The sequence below is a fragment of the Mauremys mutica genome, chromosome 18 (genome assembly GCF_020497125.1).
Source record: "Mauremys mutica isolate MM-2020 ecotype Southern chromosome 18, ASM2049712v1, whole genome shotgun sequence".
Taxonomy (NCBI): Eukaryota; Metazoa; Chordata; order Testudines; family Geoemydidae; genus Mauremys; species Mauremys mutica.
Window position 1 is genome coordinate 24,122,723 of NC_059089.1, and position 17,078 is coordinate 24,139,800.

The window sequence follows — 17,078 nt, forward strand, 5'->3', positions numbered from 1 at the left end:
GATTTAATTCCTCTACATGAAGAAACTCTGTACTTACACCTTTAACTGTCATTTTTCCTGTTAGAAAGTTCATCTTATCTTTCATCTTTTGCTTTGAACATTCCTCTCAGTGTTGGTTTTTAAATGTGAAAGTTCCCCCCACCCCACCCTGTTCTGACAGTGAATTATTCCTGACCCTAAAAAAGGATGTGTGTTTTAGTTCAGTAATTTATAATGAGTGCACTGGATGTGCTTTTTTTCACATAAAGAATGTAGAACTGCATGCAATTCTTATTTTCTAAGTAAAAACTGTTTTAAAGAATGTGTATATCCAGTTTTTTCATGTCATCTACTTCTTTGCCCCTCTATACAGCAACTAGTTTTGATCCAATTTGACAGAGTGGTGCATCATTCCATCCCAAACTACCTTGCAAAATATGGAAATCATATCAGTCTCCAGTGAAATGTAGCTATCTCTGCATCTTTTTAACAGTGTAGGACAGAATGAAGAATAGAGCACCCTGTTGAAACTACAAGGGGAACAGCTTGATAAGCAGATTTTACATAGAATACCCAACCTAACTGCCCTGTATTTAATGATCACAAGCAGTCATGGCCTCAGTTTATATTTCATTCAGAAGACATGGCCTGTAGCAGCCCTGAACAACAACATTATGTTGGAATATGGGGGTCAGCATTGAATCAGCAGTAAGAATGCCACCTAATGTCTGCCACCACTTCCTGTAAAGCCTGAAGTTGTCTTTGGAAGTCTCTCATCCAAGTACTCCTTTTTGGGTCAGGACCCCTACAATACAACACCATGAAATTTCAGATTTAGATAGCTTAAAATCATGAAATTTGCTATTTTAAAAATCCTATGACCATGAAATTGACCAAAATGGACCGTGAATTTGGTAGGGCCCTAGCAATGACCAAAGAGAGTAGCAGGATAAGTTGTGAAGCTAATGAAAGAGCTGCACTCATATCCTGGACTTAAATTGCCAGTTTTGTTACATTGGTCTTATATGATAAGTTGGTGAAAAAATCCCACTGAGACTGCTTTTTCACAGAAAATTGGGTTGTTGTCAAAACATTTTCAAGACAAACCTGCTTTGGGCCAAAAACTTTTTTTTTTTTAAATGAAGTCAAAATTGTCTATGGATTATTTTTTCATTGATATTTTCGATGGTGAAGGGGGACCCCTCTCCTTTCAGACATACATATTTTCTGAACAGTTCTAATAAACAAGGTATAGAGTGTGTGAAAGAACACATTGCGTCCTCAGCTATTAATTCAATGCAGTTGCTCTGGCTGGCAGGAGTGCCAGAAGTTTACTTCAGAGCATTTGAAAGAAGAGGGCTGTGGGAGTTTGTGCTTTACTTAGGGCTCATTTACATGGGGACATGCCAGAAAATTAAACCCCTTTATGGACAAACTTCAAAATTAAAGTGACCTTAATTCAGTTTATTTTATTTCACTTAGAAGTGAATTAACTAAACTGAATTAAGGCCATTTTAATTCTACACTGGGGCCTAATGCAGTTTAATTAATCACACCTTTAGTTAATTCAGTTTAACTCTCTTGAGTGTCCCTATGCAGACAAGCTCTTAACCTCTGAATTTTGATTACATTATTGGTCTTTTTTTCTCTTTATGTATCTGCCACCTACTACTTTAACCACTGAGGAGAAAAAATAGTTATTTTATTTCTCATGTGTGCACATTATTGGCTATCAACAGCATGCAAGCCACATGGCTTTGAGGAAGGAGCACAGAACAGTGCTTAAGTGGCTAGCAGTAACTCACTGAAAGATCAGTCTCTGCATTTGTCAGAAGGGATAAAAATTTATATATATACATATATGTACACACACACACACACACACACACACACACTTTTCTCAGAATTAAAGCGAGTGGCAGTTTTCAGTAAAGCTCACCTAAAAAATATATATATAAGAAACATGAAAACACCCTCTTTGGCATTGTAAAATATTGCATTAGACAAATGTAGCATAGGCAGCCAATGTTCCCAAACACTGGCTATACATAGTAGTTTTCGTAAGTGACGATTGCACATGTTCACACTTATCACATAAAGGAAGAGACTTGCACATTGTAGAAAAGTTTAATGAAATGTCAGTACACTGCTCAGATAGCTACCAGCATACAAAAACTACTTAACATCTTAAACTAGCCAGCACAAGTGGAAGATGTTTTTACATTCTATTCAACATAATTTTACTGTTTTAAAGTTTTTCCATGCATGCAGGATTTCTGATATTTTTAGTGCCTGCACTGTGCCAATGGAAAACGGTCATTAGCCATTCCCACGTAAAAAGTGAAACATAACTAATATTGGCCAATACAGTCTGTGCAGAGGTAATGACATCTAAGTTGTTTATTGGGCACCTACAACCATAGGATTTATACGCCACTACTGGTATAATCTTGAATGAAAATTTTTTTTTTTAATTCCAGTTCATAAGCAAAAGTGACAGACATGTTGCATAAAAAGTTATTCTGCATTTAAATAGTATATTACTCATTACCCTTCCTCTCCCGCCCCCTAACACTCTAGATTTTCTAAGTCCTCTTGCACCTCGCCTCACCATTAAAAGGTCCTGCACCACAGCACTCATCTGGTAGCAGACAGCTGGATGTTGTTTCCTCTGCAGCTCAACGCCATTTCTCCCTGGCTCAGCCAGAGGCGTGCTGCAGTGCAACCAAGGCATCCTGTTCGTTAGTCCTGATTTGGGGGGCAGGGAAATGAACAAGCTACTTCTGTACAGATATCCAACTTGACATTTTTATTAATGCTTCCTGTGGTTTCCTTCATTTTCATTTAATACATTTTTTGAGTATTCCACATATTTTATTTTTTAACCTTAGAACTAAAATAATACATAATTCATGGTCTAAAATAAGACAGAAGACAAAAAAATATAATAGTCTTGATTTGTGGACCAAAATACATTACATGGCCCATCTAGTCTGAAATCCTGTCCTCCACAGTAGTCAAACTGTTCTTCAGAGAGAATGTGTAAAACCTATATGGTATACCAAATTATAATAGGATATAGCAGGGACTGGCAACCTTTGGCATGCTGCTTGCCAGGGTAAGCACCCTGGCGGGCCGGGATGGTTTGCTTTCCTGCAACATCCGCAGGTTCGGCCGATCGCAGCTCCTACTGGCTGCAGTTTGCCGTGCCAGGCCAATGGGGGCTGCGGGAAGCAACATGGGCCAAGGGACTTACTGGCCACCACTTCCTGCGGCCCCCATTGGCCTGGAGCAGCGAACCACAGTCAGTAGGAGCTGCGATCGGCTGAACCTGCGGATGCTGCAGGTAAACAAACCATCCTGGGGCACCAGCAGATTTCCCTAGCAGGCCGCACGCCAAAAGTTGCCAATCCCTGGGCTATAGCCATGAGTTACTTCCTCCATGGCTAAATTTATGTCCTTAAACAGAAGGCTTTATGCTCTTATCACTTTTATTCTAACTAAATCACCAAAGTTCAGATATAATTTAAAAGTGGTAACTTTTAAAATTAAGAGATCAATTTTTGATCAAAATGACAGTAAAATCTATTTAAAATTTGGTTTCTAAGCAAACAGATTGACTAACAGACTGTAGTTCATGCAATGTTCCCTTAAACAATCTTAATTGCAGTACAAAGAAATAGGTCAAAAAAAAAAAGGAGGGGGCAGCTTCCAATTTGGTTTAACACTCACTTTATCAGATAGTATCTTTAAAAACTTAAGATTTTTCATGTTCACTTTCCCCATAAGATGTAAAGAACATTCAGAACTACTGTTTGTTTATACAAGACTTGTATCCAGCAAACTGGGAGCAGGCAGGGGAACAAAACAAAAAACACTAATTATTTTTGCACCATCTCCCGTAGGCATGAAAGCCCCCAAAAGTAGCTAGCGTAATTTTAATAAACTAAACTGCTTAGGTCAGTCAATTAGACAATGTTATATCAAAATATTATAATAAATGTACAGGGAGCAGATTTATATACAGCATGGTACTTTAAAGTGCCCTACATCTGTTTGAGAATTACTCTCCTGACTCTTAGTTATTTTCAGATTAAAACAACTGAGTCAAATGCTTTCTAAAGTTTCTTTCATGAGGTTACAGCCCCTAAACTGTAGCCATTTTGGACCAATCACTGCTCCAGTAACATTGGATTGCTAAAAAGGAAAAAAATGTGGTTATACTGATACTATTCTGCCCCTTCCACAGCAGTAGTAGAAACAGCCTTAACATAATAAGGACCTTCATGCAGATAAGCCCTCAGCCTTAAGTAGTACTGGTTTCCAAATATTTCAGCTATTGTTTTGGAATTTACAAGGGCCTTGACCAGTTCATATTTAGCATCCTTTGAAGCTTTGTCAGGTTCCACAGATCTGTCTACAATATATTCCACAAATCCTGGACTGTCAAGCATCAGTTTCTGTGCCCATGGTTGGTTTGCAATAGCCTAAACATTAAGAAAGAAGAAAAATAATCAGGTTTGGATTTTTAAATATGCTAATACATTGATTGTTAAGCAATAGTCAGGGATGAGAATACAACTGAAATCAGATATGCAGTCTGGCAACCGGAGGATGGAGCCTAGAATAAGAGACTGTGGCTCTCCAATCAAGCAGTAGTATTTTAATACTAAACACAGATTCTAGAGTTATTTTTCCCCTTTAGATTGGAAAAGGATTATGGATCATCACTTTTGTGGCACCAAACAATGAGGAGAGGCTAAAACTGAATTTATTTTTTAGTTTACAAGAGGATATAAAGTGCACACCAGACTCGTTTCGTGCCCAGTTTGGATTCAATTTGGGTTTCGGTGTGATGTATGAGGGTTGGACACTGAAGACAAGCTGAAATCTCTCTCACCATAGATTTGTATACAGAAGTCAGTCTACAAAGATAATATTTACACACATTATAACAATTTGATGCTATCACTAGGAAAGGAATTTACAACTTCTGGTCTCATTTTTTTTTAAAAGAAAACTTACAGTAAACACTCTTAAAGCCCCACAGTGGAGATCAGGGAATGGCTGAGTACTAATACTCCTGAAAAGTTCCAATGGCTGGCTGGACAAGGCAGCAAACCAGGAGTCAGTCATTCCTAGCAGGTCTTCTGTTTGCTGGTCTGGCTACACATGGAGAGAAAGTATTAAAGAGGCTAGAAACATTGTAATGAATAGTTTTTTCATTTTTAATATTCGTTCTCGAGAGTCAGGAAAATTATAAAGGAAAAAAATCAATTTAAAACTAAGTCACCTAGCCAATAGCAGTTTAAACAAATAATTTTAAGTATCAAATTTACTTTTCCCCACTTATGCAGTTCGCTTTTTGTATTTCACTCAGTTTGGAGGGTAGAATTTTCTCACGGATTCTTAGGAGTTTCACTACTACTACTGCTACTGCTGCTGAAATTCACAAGGCTGCAGGCGAAGTTTAAATGAGGATGCTTCACTCAAATGAAAAAAATCTTGAAACGATTTCTATTTACATTAAGTGGGGTGGGTTACACAACCTAAATATTACATTCTGGTGTTCAAGTAGTTTTACAATGTCCTTTTAAGCCATAAGTATTAGACTACATGCACTTTCCTTTTCATTGTAAAGTTGTCCTATTCTGAGCAAAGTGACAATTTCATGGAACTTTAGAACTTTGTATTCTGAACACTGAAAACAGCTACTATTTAGCAGAAATGTTATCATGTATTTGCTAAGCACACACACTTCACTTACATGAATTAAAACTACAATCTTACTCTTCTCCTCCAGCAAATACAGTATTTTTTTAAAATAAGTTTAAAGAGTTCATTACAAAAAACAGTAAACTATTAAGAAACCTTGACTTAGCCTCTACAAAACACACAATAGTGTCATTTCTCTACATTTCAAACAACTTACTGACAAGTAAAGAAGAGATGATATGGCATCCAAACATCGAAGTCTTAGCTCTGCTGGGGGATTCTTTGCCTGGTGCCCTATTCTGTTTAACAGATGTTGAAATCTACTCCCTTTGAAAATAAAAACATTAAGAAATGTTCATTTGCCATACTAATAAAATCTCCAGTAACTTCTGTACCATGTCAAGTTATCAATATTACTTGAAACTGAATTAAATGCTAGAGAAAAGTGCTTGGATGCACAGCCTGAGCAAGAGCAGTTCTAGATATACTATATTGACAATACATATAGCTGCCATCTGTTGGTATGGACTTTCACCAAACTGGGTTAGATTTGAACCAGTAGTGAAAAAAGTTCTGTATCTCATTTCAAATCCTCTGGGCCATTTTGGTCAGCCATTTCATCTTATACTAAAAGAAGTCCTATAATCTTCAAAAACAAAGTGATGTTACCAGGAGACACACAAAAGCATATTCATCTGTGCCTGTAGGCAAAAGATGTATATTACATGGCTGTATTTTCCTCATCCTTTTTAAGAAAGCATATCATCAAGGAAGAAAGATGAACATCTCCTACAATTACAGTGCTGTTGTGGACTTGCATTATGCTGCTCACTGCAATACAAGGAATTCTAGCTGACAGCCCAAGCTTCAGCTCTGACACTGCCATGTGTTTCATGAACATGGTTTGATCACAGCCAGTAATGCCATACATATTAGGCTCCTCTTCAGAGCCAGCAGTACTTTCCTCTTCCCCTATTCTCCCACACCCTAACAAAATTAAAGAGAGAGACTGTGAATAGAAAATTATTATCCTGGTGCTTTGCAGCTATTAAAACAAATAGAAATCTTTGGTAAGCACATGTATTTTAAGGTCCCTTTCCCCATTCCTGAGTGTGAAAATCCCTCAGTAAGCTCTCCTTTGTCTATTAGGATACAAGGGAAAAAACTTGATGCAAACCAGCTTTCTGTAAAACCTGTTTTCCTTCCACATTTGATCCCAGGATTGCAAGCGTGTCCACAGCCACTCCAATCATGGTTGGGTCATGGCCTTCGGCCATTCCAAATACTTTTTCCATAAAGATGGGATATCGTTCACAGATCTGCTGTGGGCTGTCTACAATAGCCAGATTTCCAAAAAATTTCACAAATCCTACCAAAAGCAAAGCAAGAAACATTCAACAGAAAAGAAAAATAACTTCAGTAGCATAATTTCAAGTCAATAACCAGGAAAAGATACCAAAATATTTTTACATGAATGGCATAATTAAAGAAATGTGTTGAAGATAAAATTGTTCAGCTGTAAAAAAGTGATATGACTGTGAAAGGACACCACTAGATAAAGCCAATATTTTTAAAACAAATGTGTATAGCACAAGCAGAGGCAATGCAAGCTACTCCTGCATGCTCAAGAGATATCTAGACAAGGCTAAGAGATTTTAAGTGGTGGTGGTTTTTTAACCCTCTTATCCCAGCCTAGACATGCCCCCACAGTATACTTCAACTTTGCTCTACAAGAGTTCATTTTCCATCACCTCTCTGCTGAAGCTGTAACAGCACAAAGATGTCTATTTCACACAAACAAGGAAGTCAATCTACTAATAAATGGGCTGACCCAAGCACCACCGAGTTCCACATAAAAGTTATACACTTATAGGTAGTTGGATCCTGAATTTCAGATCAAATTGCAGTTGCTCAATATTCAAACAGGATGTAGTTCATTCATATTCCCCACTCTTTTCCTGACCACTACCCATTTAAAAAGACTGGTACCTCCTTTAAAAGAGATACTGTCAGGTTAAAAGTAATATTTCAAAAAATAATTTCCTTAAGTCACTAACACCTTAGATATTAAAATTATTTATGATGTTTGCTTCTCATTTCAATCACCATGGACAATGAAAACAGGACTAGTCAGTCTCATTTTCTGAGTCTCGAAAAAAAAAAATCACAAAAAAATGTTTCACTCTCAATAAAAGTTCAGGAGAACATTTCTATTAAAAGGGATATCCCAACTTTAAGAGGAAACAAAATTATTTCTACCAGAAGATTTTTTTTAAAGACCTTCTTTTACTGCAAGTTACACTTCAGATTACTATAAACTGAAATATTGGAGAAAATGAAGGAGTGGTTTTTGTTTTGTTTTTTTACTGCACACCAAAATTTTGTAAGATGCAGTTTCTCCCACTTGTGCAGGAGTTTCACACAGCAACAGAGGTGAAAACTTACATTTTAAAAAATAGTAAAAATATAATCACTAGTTTTTGTGATTTTTCAGTCATATCTGGGCAGTGGAGTCCTCAAACGTCTTTGAATTTACATTTTTTAAACTGACTAGGTTTCAAGTTGTTGGAGTCCTTTTAATATCTTGTTTAGTGAGACAAGAGCAATTCCTCAACTGTGTGCCTACTATACCTGACAGCGTCTCTGTAACTTATCTTTTCCCAATGCCCTTATGTAAAGAAGACAATCACACTTTAGACCATTCATAAACATTTCAGGTACATATACATTTATAACATTCTTACTATCAAAAATACACATTTCCTCTCAGGACAAAAGGCTCAAAGCCCTTAGTCTAACAGTTCTTTAGAGGTGGACAACATTACACAATGCTGGAAACAATCAATGCACAACATCACCTGGCAAATAGAAGCCTGAGAAAGGATCAGAATCTGCCCCAATGATTATATTGGAAATTTTATCAATGATTCCTTGCTGGGCAAGATATTGACGTCCATGCTTAGTGTATGCCAATGAGGTCACCATCTCTATACTGGTAGCTCTACAGAAAATAAAGAATAAATGCTCACCTGGCCTAGTTCATAGCTTTTTTAAAGTAACCTAAATATCTACATAATCTCAAGAGATTGATAAAGAAAATATGTTTTAATCTTTCACAGTTGTCATTTTAAAGGTAACATGCTCCTAATATTTATATTGCAATAGTACCCTAAGACTGCAATCAGGAGCAGAGTTCTAATACACTAGGCACAGTACAACCACAGAAAGACATGGCCATATCCCAAAGAGTTTAAAACAGAAGTATTAGCACTTAAATAAAAAATTCTTCCAACTAAATTTTTAAAAATAATTGACCTGACTTGTGAGGGTGTGGGGGGTGAGGACCTGCATGCGTCTCTGATTAAATGATCAAACTAAGATAATCAAAGTGAGGCCCCAATCCAGAATCAGAATCAACTTTACTTTCAAATTTAGTTAAAATCAATATTTTGTCAGTGTTTAATTCTCTCCAGTACAGCCTCTTGTGCTTGTTTGGACTAGCAGTACAAAATCAAATAAACTTGAACAGAGTTATGATTTCCTCTTCCCCCTCCCCAGTTAGAATACAGTTGTAATCCATATTTTTTTTATGGATCCTTGTCTAGAAAACAATTTGTTTTCAAAAGCAGATTGTACTTAATCTCACTGTCAACATACCTGACCAGCACATCATCTCCAGTCAGTTCTTCAATTAGCTCAGATATTAATCCACTGTTTGCACAGTAATTCAAAGAATCTGCAGACACCGAAGAAATCTCAACAACTAACTAAAACGTAAGCACAGGAAGGACAAGTGTATAAAAAGCATTTGTGTAAGACTAAGTACTTGCACACTGTATTGTTTATAAAGTTATACAGACCTATGTGTTACATATTCCAAACAGAATTTTTGCCTGAAAACATTTATTAACCCCCATCCTGCTTTAAAAGCTTATTTCACTGGTAAGTCTTCAGACTGCAGTATGTTCTTTTGCTTTCTTCTTACATTCTGCTTTCCGGCCCCCCCCCCCACACTTTGCTCTGCTAAAAATGCCAGCCTCTCCACTCCCTTTGTTTCTTCCTCACACGTTTAAAGCTTTGTGACTGCTCCTTTGCCACCCACGTACCTGAAGTTATACACCTACTCTAATGTACCTAGTAGGGCAGTCAATTAATTGCCATTAACTCACGCAATTAACTAAAAAAAAAAATTTACTGATTAAAAAAATTGTGATTAATCACACTGTTAAACAATATTTTAACATTTTTTCCTACATTCAAATATTGATTTCTATTACAACACCGAATACTAAGTGTACAGTGCTCACTTTTTATTTTTTTTATTACAAATATTTGCATTGTAAAAATGATAAACAAAAATAGTATTTTTTCAATTCACCTCATACAAGTACTGTAGTGCAATCTCTATCGTGAAAGTGTAACTTACAAATGTAGGGTTTTTTTTGGTTACATAACTGCACTCAAAAACAAAATGTAAAACTATTTAGAGCCTACAAGTTCACTCAGTCCTACTTCTTGTTCAGCCAATTGCTAAGACAAAGAAGTTTGTTAACATTTACAGGAGATACTGCTGACCGCTTCTAATTTACAATGTCACCTGAAAGTGAGAACAGGCATTTGCTGTAACTTTTGTAGCCAGCATTGCAAGGTATTTACATGCCAGATATGCTAAAGATTCATATGCCCCTTCATGCTTCGGCCACCATTCCAGAGGACATGCTGATGCTTATTAAAAAATAATATGTTCATTAAATTTGTGACTGAACTCCTTGGGGGAGAACTGTATGTCTCCTGTTCTGTTTTACTCACATTCTGCTGTATGTTTCATGTTATAGCAATCTCAGATGATGACCCAGCACATGTTCGTTTTAAGAACACTTTCACAGCAGATTGACAAAACACAAAGGTACCTATGTGAGATTTCTAAAGGATAGCTACAGCACTCAACCCATGGTTTAAGAATCTGAGTGCCTTCCAAAATCTGAGAGGGACGAGGTGTAGAGAATGCTTTCAGAAGTCTTAAAAGAGCAACACTCCAATGTGGAAACTACAGATCCCGAACCACCCAACCTTCTGCTGGAGGCACATGACTCAGATGATGAAAATGAACATGCGTCGGTCCACTCTGCTTTGGACTGTTATTGAGCAGAATCCATCGTCAGCATGGACGCATGTCTTCTGGAATGCTGGTTGAAGCATGAAGGGACATATGAATCTTTAGTGAATCTGGCACGTGAATATCTTGCGACCCAGCTATAGCAGTGCCATGAGAACGCCTGTTCTCACTTTCAGGTGACATCGTAAACAAGATGCGGACAGCATTATCTCCTGCAAATTATAACCAAACTTGTTTGTCTGAGTGATTGGCTGAAGTAGGACTGAGTGGACTTGTAGGTTCTAAAGTTTTAATTTGTTTTATTTTTGAATGTAGTTATTTTTTGTACATAATTCTACATTTGTACGTTCATCTTTCACGATAAAGAGATTGCACAATGGTACTTGCATTAGATGAATTGAAAAATACTATTCTTGTGGGTTTTTTCAGTGCAAATATTTGTAATAAAAAATAAATATCAAGTGAGCACTGCACACTTTGAATTTTGTTTTCAGTTGCAACACATTTGAAAATGTAGAACACATGCAAAAATATTTAAACAATGGTATTCTATTATTGTTTAACAGTGCGCTTAATTGCACAATTACTTTTTTTTATTGCCTGACAGCCCTAGTGTCTAGTTCTTACCATTTTAAACCCTCTCCCCCCGCCCCAAAGAACTCATTTCCAAAAGGGCTTCAAATGTTGACCCATGGCAGTGATTTACCATCTCCACTCCCCATTCTTTTTTTTTTTAAAGAGATGCACCTGTATTTTTTATTTGATTTATAGTGATAGCTATAGGTGTCCATCCTAGGCTCTGGGCCCCCATCCACCATAATTTAAAAACAAAATATAATAGAGAACAGCCCATAAATATCCTCCAGACCTTCAGCCCACCCCATTTCAAAACGCTTTGAGGTTTGGGCGGGGGGGGGAGGGGGATGACAACGGACTGTGATTCATAATTTCATAAAGAATTATGGTATGCTCCTTTCCCACCCACTCCCCATCTTTCTTCCCTCCAGAAATGTACAAAGTTTGCAAGTCAGTTAAAAATGACATATGTTCCATCTCACAAACACCCCGTTCCGAATTACAAAGCACTAGAGTCCTGGTGCCCTGTAACAAACACCAAGAACTACATTGCTCTTACCTCATATACTCTGTATCGTACAACATCACTTGTTGCCATGACATTTTTCAAGTCAACTAAAAAACTGCTTGCAAATAAAGCCTCCAGCCCATCTTGAGTCTGTGCTATTCTCGACAGTGATTTGATAGCCTACAAATAAAGGCAGTGGTTTGTGATAATACAGACACATACACACACACAGTAGCGGAACCAACTGTAGAATGAAAAAGCAAGACACGAAGAGTCAGTTGAATTGTCTTATGTATTATTTAGCCTATTGGAAAAGAACATCTAGAGCTATGCTTTATCTATGGGAGAAGACTGAAAAATATTGGTCTCCCTGCTGAGACTGGCAAAAGTGCTTGTTATGCTGGTTTCTGTGATGTGAACAAATCCTTGAGGAATCAGACAAGAGATCACATCAATTCACTTCACAGAGGAGAGTTACCAGACAGCAACGACACAGGTGTGTTAGAAGATTTTATCTAGAGTGACTTCAGAGCCTAAGGGCTTGGCTACACTCGAAACTCCAAAGCGCTACTGCAGGAGCACTCCCGCGGCAGCGCTTTGGAGTTTCGAGTGTGGTCGCTGCACCAGCGCTGGGAGAGCGCTCTCCCAGCACTGCAGGTACTCCACCTCCCCGAGGGGATTAGCTTACAGCGCTGGGGCTCTGTTTACACTGGCGCTTTACAGCGCTGTAACTTGCGGTGCTCAGGGGTGTGTTTTTTCACACCCCTGAGCAAGAAAGTTGCAGCGCTGTAAAGCGCCAGTGTAGCCAAGGCCTAAGACACTTAGATGCTTTGGAATTTTTACCCCAAGGCTGATCCCGGTCTCCTGGGCTATCCAAGCCCCCACTTCTCTATTATCCAAAAATAATCAAGACTGCTAACTCAGACATTGTAGATACAACATAAGATACTTTGAATCTTTCAATTAGTGTGAAAAAGAAAAAAGCATTTATTGTTTGCAACACTTACCTCTTTAGCTACAGCTATTTTCTCTCCACCAATGCAATAAATGATTTGCCTTAGTAATTCAGGATTATTGAGAATTTCTCTAACAGCATCTGAATTTTCAACTATTCTTCCAACCTAAAAATTCAGTTTAACATATAGTATTAGTTTGTTTCCACCAGATGCAAAACATCAACATGAAGAATTTCAACAAGTTTATGTAGGATTTCTAACTAGAATCTATACACAAGTAGCAATACGATGCTTTTGTCCTACTTTGGTACTGGGAGGAAAAGAATTAAACTGTAATAAAAAAAGTGGTAATAGATTAAAACTAGCCAAGAATGGTCAAAGATCTAACCTACTATTTACTATTTGAATATAGGAGTTACGGTCCATACCTGAGCTATAGTAAGAAGTTTAACTGAATCATCAGGATGAAAGAGTCCTTTTTGAAGTTCTTCTCTGAAGTTTTGGATTACATACAATGGATCCACTGCCTGAAGAAACCGCTCCAAGATAGAAACACATAAAGCAACCTGTTCTCTGTTTGCAGAGGAAGGAAAAACAGCCCTTAGATCAATGCTCCCCAAACATTTTAGAGTCACACCTCCTCTTACCCCTGTCCGCGTACACACACACCCCAGGATTGGGGCCGAGGCTCCAGGGGGGAGGGAGGACGACATGGACGGGGGTAAGGGGGCCAAGGCTGTGGCTACAGCTGTGGACAGGACTGGGAGCAGAGCCCTAGCCGGGGCCCTGGGCACATGGTCAGCAGTCAGGGCCCCGGGCTGTGAGCCAGGGCCAGCAGCCAAAGGGCACTCCACATGGGGGCTGGCCCAGGCCTCAGCTGTGCCCCCCAAATGTTCCTCCATGCTCCCTTAGGAGGGCACACCCCGTTTGGGGACTTCAGCCTTAGCTAAAGAATAATTTAATGTAAACAGAAACAACTCTGTACCACAGAAACAACCCTGTGGCTATTTCTCACCAACTAAGCTTTCTGAATATTGCAGAATAATCTAGATTTTACTACTACTACAGACCTATGCACTTGCAAAACAACTTTGTACTGTTCTGATTCTATTTCCTGGCAGTGATAATTGCAATAGTTTATATTCAGTAAATAAACAGCTCCTTCCAACCACCTAATGGAGTATCATCCGCATTTTACAGACGGGGAGACCATGGCAGAGAGAAAAGATTCGCCACAGGCCAAACAATGATTCAGTGACCGAGCCATGATCAGAGGGAGCCCCAGGATCCCAGGGCTGTTGCACTGCTGGGCTCTGCATACAGGACTATCACACAGTGACACCCAGCATCTCAGGCGGCACGAAAGCGAGGAGCAGAGCACCACCCCACTGCAACAGCACGTCCCACAGCAGCCTGGTCCCACCTCGCATGGCGCCCTCCCCCCCCCTAACAGCCCCTGACCCCCGACCCCCACCCCCAAAACGCAGCCCCGCCCCCACCGCATAGCGCCCGGGGCTCCAGGGAGGCAGCCTGAGGTGCCCCCGTACCTCAGTGATGCCGCACCGCCCACCCCGAACCCCAGCCGCCTCCTGCGGTGCCCGCCTCGCCCAGGCCTCCCAGCGCCCCGGCCAACCTGTCGTTCACGTTGAGCAGAGCGAAGAGGCTTCCGAGGCGGATGTCGGGCGCCCGCTCCCTCAGAGCGCTCAGCGGCAGGGCCTGCACGGCCACCCCCAGGGCCCGCAGCTCCTCCAGGGGCTCCTCCAGCCGGGACACGCGGGCTAGGAGCTCCAGCGCCTCCTCCGCCATCTTGGGACCCGACCCACCTGAGTCGGGTAGTGGGAGTGTGGGACTAGCAGTATCGCGAGAACTCCCCTAGCAACCGCGCTGGGCGTAACTAAGAGGCTTCCTTCACGTCCGCCAAAATGTAAACAAAATGGCGGGCCCCTGCAGCTTTCTGATTGGCTGCAGTAAGGCGAGGGGCGGGACTAGTCTAGCGAGTCCGCCCCGTGGCCTCTTGTGAGCGGGCTGGACCCGGCCCAGTGCGAAGCGGTCCGCCGGGGGGAGGGCGGCGACAGAGGAGGTGGCCAGGCCAGGCCGTCTCGCAGCCACCCACTGTCACTGTGGGGTGTTAGTGACGTCACGCCGTAATAGTGTCTGGCCCCTGCCCAAGGGTGGCTGCGGGGAGCCCCCGCCAGAGCCCGCCCCAGGGCGTGGCACAAAGGCGCCATGTAAAGACCCCAGGCTGCTGCCGGGTGGCAGCCACCGCAGGGAGGTCACATGACACACCCGCCCTGGCTTCTCGGGATGCTTCAGCATAACCCCCCCCACTGTTAATTCTCAAAAAATAAAAGTCAGGGTTTAACCCCGTAACCAAGCTGCTCCGGCATCGGCCCAGTCAAACACAAACCAAGGTCCGGAGTAGTCACAGCGCAGCCTCCACAGCCGGTCACTCGGCTCCTTCCGGAAAGCCTCACAGCTGGAAACGTTGTGAGGCGCCAACAGCATTTCTCGGAAAGCCCGTCTCAGCCGCCTGATTGATCATCTCGCTTAAGACATAGATTCAAACTAACTGCCTTTTGTTTATATTCCTCGTTTATTTACACCTTGCACAATGTTCTTAAATAAATAAGTGGTGATAAATGTAAAATGCAGATCATATTTATCCACTGCTGAGTATGATAAATAAGCAGGCTTTGGTGCAGGAAAACTCTACAGGTGGGGGTGGCAGGAGAAAAGGGCATTCTCCCTCCACTACCATGGAGTATCAATACAGCTGCTCCCTGTTCTGCTATTTGTGGGTTGTGATTAGTAGAGTTTGGCACTTGTTGTCCCATTGGCCTAGCTTGTCCTAGGCAGCATTGCAAAGTGATGTGCAGGAGTATAGACTTTCCTTATACGGGCTCTCCACACTCCCTTATCGCATCTGTGCAGTGTAAGTCTGACAGTTCTGTTGTGCTGAGGGTGGTCTGTGCCTGAAGGGGAGATCAATGTAAGAAGAAAATGTGTCATCTTTCAATCTACAAGGAATAGACCAGGCAAATGAAGCTTAGCAGATACCTGAACATTTCCATTTTGTAAAGGGTTCTGAATGATCTATGATATTAAATATCTCTAAAAGGTCACTAACAGTAGCAGGGTAATTTGGCCTTCATCCTTTGCCCGGGAATGAGATAGTTAGCAGTACTATAATTGTAGAAAGTTTGGTCTAAAGCTAGACTTAGACAGTTGTGCTAATAAGTTTGCAATGATCTGCTGATTAATACATTTTCTAGTAGCTTGAGAGACCTGACAGTAACATAATGCAGTGAGGGTTTGAGATAGTATGACTGTCTCTATTCATGTAGCAGAGGCGTAGCCGTGTTAGTCTGGATCTGTAAAAGCAGCAAAGAATCCTGTGGCACCTTATAAACTAACAGACTTATTGGATCATGAGCTTTCATGGGTGAATACCCACTTCGTCGAATGCATGTCCCTATTCATGTACAGTTGAATTCTTAAAGGGACATTGTCAAAAACTTTTAGTCCTAAAATGCCTAATACTACTTTGCACTTTTATAGCACCTGCTGAGGATGTCAAAATGCTTTAAAATATTCATGAACTAAGCCTCAGAACACTCCATTGTACAGACGGAGAAAACATGGCACAGAGGTTAAGTGACTTGCCCAAGGTCACCCAGCAATTCAGTAGCAGAGCTGGGAGAACTCGGATCTTACTTCCTGCCATTTAGCCACAACTACATGCTTCTGCCATTAAGCTTTGTGTTTAAGAAAAAAAGTTTTACGGAGCCAACTATTAGAAACGTTTAAAATAAATCAAATTCAATTATTTTAAATTATTTTTTTAATGTAAAGCAATCCCTTGCAGCGTAAAATCCAAAACACTTTCTGACACTTGTGCATGGGAAAGAGAAAGTGAAGCAGGCTAGAGATAAACCTGGAACTATTCAGGCTAGATGTGTTGTCCCAACTGACTGAAATGCTGCAGATACACAGTGTATGAGATTGTTAAACTGGAAATCACTTTTAAAACCTACAGGGTTGTTATCAGGTAAAAATGTAATTAAAAGCTAAGGAGACTTTCTTTTTAAATGCTTCATAGTTTTGTGCACTTTCAGCACATTTTTTTCTTCACATTCAAGTATCTTATTCTGGGAGGCAGGAGCTAAAAACACCCTAGTTTTACTCACATTCAGATATCACAGTGATGGACATCATAGGCTTTGGCCAA

The 17,078-nt window shown here is 40.3% G+C and overlaps 1 protein-coding gene across 1 annotated transcript; it reads right to left on the bottom strand.

Moving 5' to 3' along the window:
* Positions 1 to 3,275: 3,275 nt before the first annotated feature.
* Positions 3,276 to 14,903, bottom strand: PSMD5 (proteasome 26S subunit, non-ATPase 5). Its single transcript, XM_044993024.1, has 10 exons — positions 14,484 to 14,903; positions 13,279 to 13,423; positions 12,902 to 13,015; positions 11,946 to 12,074; positions 9,352 to 9,461; positions 8,553 to 8,695; positions 6,872 to 7,063; positions 5,912 to 6,021; positions 5,005 to 5,145; positions 3,276 to 4,466 (listed from the first exon to the last, which is right to left on the bottom strand). The coding sequence occupies exons 1-10, from the start codon at positions 14,654 to 14,656 to the stop codon at positions 4,209 to 4,211; spliced, it is 1,515 nt and encodes a 504-aa protein (XP_044848959.1). The 5' UTR covers positions 14,657 to 14,903; the 3' UTR covers positions 3,276 to 4,208.
* Between the last annotated feature and the right edge of the window lie 2,175 nt (positions 14,904 to 17,078).